This window comes from Aplidium turbinatum, chromosome 10 (genome assembly GCF_918807975.1).
Source record: "Aplidium turbinatum chromosome 10, kaAplTurb1.1, whole genome shotgun sequence".
Classification (NCBI taxonomy): domain Eukaryota; kingdom Metazoa; phylum Chordata; class Ascidiacea; order Aplousobranchia; family Polyclinidae; genus Aplidium; species Aplidium turbinatum.
Genome location: NC_137481.1, coordinates 24,189,923 through 24,195,036, shown reverse-complemented (window position 1 = coordinate 24,195,036; position 5,114 = coordinate 24,189,923). Strand labels below are relative to the sequence as shown.

The 5,114-nt window shown below is 39.8% G+C and overlaps 1 protein-coding gene across 1 annotated transcript; it reads right to left on the bottom strand.

The window, feature by feature from the left end:
- Nucleotides 1-1,051: 1,051 nt before the first annotated feature.
- Nucleotides 1,052-3,912, bottom strand: LOC145779121 (acid-sensing ion channel 3-like). The gene is made up of 4 exons (XM_082590694.1): nt 3,836-3,912; nt 3,442-3,574; nt 2,270-2,398; nt 1,052-2,072 (listed from the first exon to the last, which is right to left on the bottom strand). Exons 1-4 carry the CDS (start codon nt 3,873-3,875, stop codon nt 1,964-1,966), a joined length of 411 nt encoding a protein of 136 aa, XP_082446820.1. The 5' UTR covers nt 3,876-3,912; the 3' UTR covers nt 1,052-1,963.
- Nucleotides 3,913-5,114: the final 1,202 nt, after the last annotated feature.

Genomic DNA, 5,114 nt, shown 5'->3' with positions numbered 1-5,114 from the left:
GTCTCAGAAGTTCTATATTGCTTGAAAAAGAAGCCTCACTGTCTTAGCGTTTTAAGGCCAAAAATAAAAGACAAAAAATGGACAACAAATGTATTAGGCAAATAAAAGATAAATAGCCGCTTCAAAATTGAACTTTTTGAGTTTTTGCCGAAGCAAAATCAGCGATAATATCTTCAAAATCAAGTTTTTGAACGTAGTCTCTTTCTATAGAAAGAATCGATAGAGCTGATAGCCGATCATCATTCATGGTAGAACGTAAATACGACTTTATCATTTTGAGCTTTGAGGTGTGCTAGCTGTCTCTTTGTAAATCATTTTCTTGTTTTACTTTTTATTTATTTTTGCATTAGGCCTACTTCATTTCTCGTGCTGTGTGCACTGTGCAGCCTCATTTTGCCGCCCCCTAGCAGCCTGCTGCCCCTGTCGCAAAGCCAGAACCACCAAGTGGCTGCTACGCCACTGGCTGGAGTGCCAACAAACCTGTTCGTATGATGACATTGTAGCGAACAGCAGATAACTTAACTTATCCGCCCATACCTAGCTGTAATACTAAGCCTACAGCGACATTTTGGGCGCAACAGTGCGGCAGAAATGATCCGAGAACGAGGTCTGGGCTTCTTTATTACATACAGGGCCGGATTTAGCTGATGGCAGGCCCGAGGCACTTTTAGATCGGGGGCCCCCCTGCGAAAAACCACCTCTGTGTCTACAGTAGCATCAATCCAGCACTGCACAGCATTTTGCAGAAACTTCAAAAGCTGAAAGGAAGAAAAAATAGCACAAAATCACATTTTTTCCACGTAGGAGGGCCCTTCAAAAGTCGGGGGGACCGGGGCACCTGCCCCCTCTGCCCCCCCCCTAAATCCGGGCCTGATTATATATGTGATTTTATTGTCACCACATAACTTAAAAGATTGCAATCGTCTTTCCACAACAGAACATAATTCAAATCATAAGTTCCACCCAGGAAACTGCACACCGATCGTTGACTGATGGAGCCAGAAGTAATATCACTAGGCTACTGTACCAAAATCATATTATAGTGAGCTGCACCAAAATTATGCCATAATGGGTGCAGGAAAATCAAACTGTGCTCTGATAGCGGCACAAGTCAATTGCACCAAAATCATACCGTACTCTGACATACTCTCTGCAGTCACCAAAAATAATACTCTCTGTGTTGAATTGAAGGCCAGGACGCGATATACATAGTCGCTGAGGCATCCAGCTTCTGTAGGCTAAAACGTTGAAGAGACGAAAAAACTACGTATATGTGATTGAAACTGCCGGTTGCAAGAATGTACTCAGTTTGTGGCATTCCTAACCACGTTTTAAAAATCCTAAAGCACAAGTGCACAATTACTTGAATTCCTTGGGTGGCGTTACATATATGTAAAAAAACGACAATTTTACGACGGTAACAAACGTTGAAAAGACCTGAGCAGAAACGCAGGGCGCTACAACATCATAGAATACGACCAAGGTTAAAGTAAATTACACAATGATAGTGGTAGTCACTTTATTTTGTAGTTTCGATATTCACTGAAGATCTGAAGATGCTAGGCTGTTATTTATTAGGTCATTGATTCATAGAAAATTGCTTGAATTGATAACTTTGCAGTGAAAGAAATGATCACAAAACAATTTCGTAAACTTTGTGATGCCATAAAAAGTAATTGTTGTCGTATCTGAAGATTTTAGTGACAACACGGAAACATACGTAGATTGTCGTGTTGGGTTTTGTGGCCGTGCTAACTACTGATATATAGCCTACTACATGATTTTCCATTCAGGCACGTTTTAAACCTCTCAAGGTTTTGCCACCTTTTCGCGTTCATTAACGTGCTGGTAGGTCTATATCGATTTTTGTAGTTAGTATCTTTTTCGTCCCGGACGCGTTAATGACGAAAAATAAAATGATTGAATGATTGATTGATTGTCATTAAAAGTCCCCGACTTTTCTTCATGTAGCGACGTCAACAGAATTGGCCTGTCGAAGAGGAGCAGCTTTTGTAGACCAAAACCACAAGAACTCGACCACAAAATCGACTAATTCCAATATTGTGACGACACTGCAAAAAGTGTGATTCTGCAATAACTAATGATGTTTTCACTTCAAACCGTAGGTTGCAACAACGAAATTACATAAACACAAAACTTTACAATGAATTGAAAAGAATTAAAACAGAATCATTATATCATAGTTTTTAAAAACAAAGCAAAAGTTTTAATTAGAAAAAGGCAAAAACAATGCAATGAGCTTCTAGACCTGCACCCCAGAAAAAGACCAGCCGCTCCTCCAATGTCACAAAGTAAAGTTTCAAAAGTGAAGACTTCTTCTTCCACCACTTTTGTAACTTTCAGTTCTTGATAATAAACTTTCAATCCAAGTCCCCCGCTGAAAACAAAAAGTTTCAGTTTCAAGAGATTTGCTTTTTGTTGAACTTTTTAAAAGTTGTAAAATCATTAAGGTGTGTTCTACATGTTAATCTTGTCGCGGAAGCGGTCGCTTTGTTTGTAATTCCATCGCGCCGCGCAGACAGGTACTGGTACAGGTGTTGCGCATGTGGTCAACCATTCCCGATAGAGACAGCTGACATATTTCTGCCATCCGTGATAAATCTAGTTATTCTTGTGTGTTCAAGCAGATAAGCTAACTTACAAAATTTTCTTCGGTCCGCCTTTATTCAAAACCCATCAAGTAAAGTTCACAAAAAGATTTCCTTTGCAATATTTAAAAACACGTTTGAGAAGCCTTATGGTAATTGACACCACATAACCTAAATTAAAAAAGTCACTTGTTTGGTGAGCAAACGCTTGGGGCAGAAGGTTGGATGGTTCAAACTAGACTACATATGTGTAATCAGTAGCGTAGCCAGGAATTTTAAAAGGGGGGGGGGGGTTTTGACCACCCAGCGTCTGGGGGGCCTCCCCCAGAAAATTTTGAAAAATTACTTTGAATTTGGTGCATTCTGAGAGCATTTTCAACAAAAACGTGGGTACGAATATTCCTGTAAAATGGTGCTGTCCGGTAGCATAGCAAAAGGATAAGATCATGTTTTTTTCGGCATTTTTCGGAAATAAAGTTAAGTCTCTGTGTTTTCTTGTTGCTAATTCCTGGCTGAGATGTTTGAATGTTTGGTATTGGCATAACTCGCTCTTTTAATGCAATTTTGTTTAAAATTAGGCAAATTTTTTTTTAGACTGAAAGCATCATTCTCAATATCGTGACGTCACACGCGTGCCAAAGGGGGGGTTGTAACCCCCAAAACCCCCCTTTGGCTACGCCACTGTGTGTAATGGACTGACACCCTAATATGATGTCATTTTAGACAGGTTTCTTCCATGCAAAATAAAAACTCATCGCTCCTTTTATCATTATATGAAATATTCTTTTTGAGTTTTTTCTAATACCGGTAGCTCAATAAAATACTTTCTCACTAGGTGTCGAATCCAAAAAGCTGTTGCAGTAAATCAACATATCCGTCAGAAGGCGCTGTATAGCTGACTTCGGTATCATAAACTGTTCGCTCACAATCAAGCGGACAACGACATTGAGATGCGTCCAGGATGTCTGTAAAGCCAAAATACACCAACAGTTCACAAGTACTGCTCATTGTCCGCATTATTTTTCAATACCAATATGTTATGCTAACTGCAGACAGGATGCCACTGTTTCGGCCAGAAGGTATCCTTAGAGCAGTAGCCTAAGCCATACTCTTAGTTAATATTATTCGTAGTTTAATGCAAGTCAAATAAATCGAAACAGTGTCAGTGCGGTATGGTGATGTACATAAAATAATTTCTTATCTGTTTTGTTATGTGGGCCTATTACTTGTGTCATTCGCTTCATTGCGCAGCTTGGCTTTGCACATTCCGTACTCCCTGAATGTGCATGTCCTAGCTGGACCGGGCATATAGACAAACTTGCATCCACAAATGTTGACAGTGTGGTTGGTCTCACACTCGAAGAAGCAATCGCTCCTAGTGTAATCGTCATAATAGGAAAGCTGAGTCGAACCACATTGGCCGTGTGGAGGGACCTGGTAGAAAATCGAAGTTTTTTCACAAAAGCAAAACTTTGCATCTTACTGTTGAGTCAAAACTGAAACTTTAGGTAAGTTATTGTAAAATGTAAGCAGCCGGTTGTCACTGTTAACTACCGTACTTATATTATATTAGCACTACGTACTATCATACAACCATATTGTCATAAGTGAAAAAAAACTATAATTGGAAACTAAAATTATCTATAGTTGTCTAAGTCTGGTTGCAAGGTCCACATTTCTATCCTGAGGTTGGTAGGCTATATTGGACTTTGAAAAATGATTTTTGTGCATTCTGAAGGTCTGAAAGTCTCATTAGAAGATGTTGCTATTAAATCAGCACCACACCTCAGTTCGTCTTGTTTACTGAAACTGTAAATGACAATGAATATTCTGTGAATTGAAAACTTCTGTTGAGAACTATCTAATTGTCAAGTTACCAAGACAAGGCTCACCATATAGTTGCAGCCAGGGCTGGATTTCAGCCGGAGCGGTGCGGAGCGCCGCTCCGGAAACTCGATCAAAAAATTGACTTCTCCGGAACGGCGTTCCGGAAGCTCAAATATTTTATACTCTTATTATGCTTTGCCCTGTTCAGTAAAAGTATATCCATAATTCTTGATGAGTCGAACACGTTAAATCGGGTATTCACTCTGATAATATATCTTCGTACCAGTCTTGACGGAAGCGAACCTGTGAATGCATTTGTCTTGTTGAGCTCGCTATTCTTACGGCGAATGGCATCTATGATTCCCTGAAGAGCTGCCTAAAATCATATGGCATGTCTACAACATTTTTATCTTCTTGTTTGATTGGTGTTGTAGGCTATGTGATGGCGCGGCTGTGATGATAGGTCGCAAAAATGGTGTAGCAAAATGGCTTCGTGATTAATTTCTAGACATTGTGGTGTGGTATTGTGCAACCATAGATTGGAACTATCGGTTCGTCATACTGTAAAATTAGTCAGTAATTTGAATCGATTTCGATCTTTTATGGACAAACGCTATAGCCTTTACCACACTTCTCCTAACAATAGCAGGAAATTGGGTGAATGTGCAGCGGCTGTTG

Excerpts from the sequence above, each read along its gene's own strand:
- LOC145779121 (XM_082590694.1), bottom strand. The coding sequence starts at position 3,875 with ATGTGCAAAGCCAAGCTGCGCAATGAAGCGAATGACACAA. Across the intron at positions 2,399-3,441 it reads CTTTTTGGATTCGACACCTA|CGGGGGACTTGGATTGAAAG; the intron begins GTGAGAAAGTAT and ends TTTTGTTTTCAG. Across the intron at positions 2,073-2,269 it reads GGTCTTTTTCTGGGGTGCAG|TGTCGTCACAATATTGGAAT; the intron begins GTCTAGAAGCTC and ends CACTTTTTGCAG.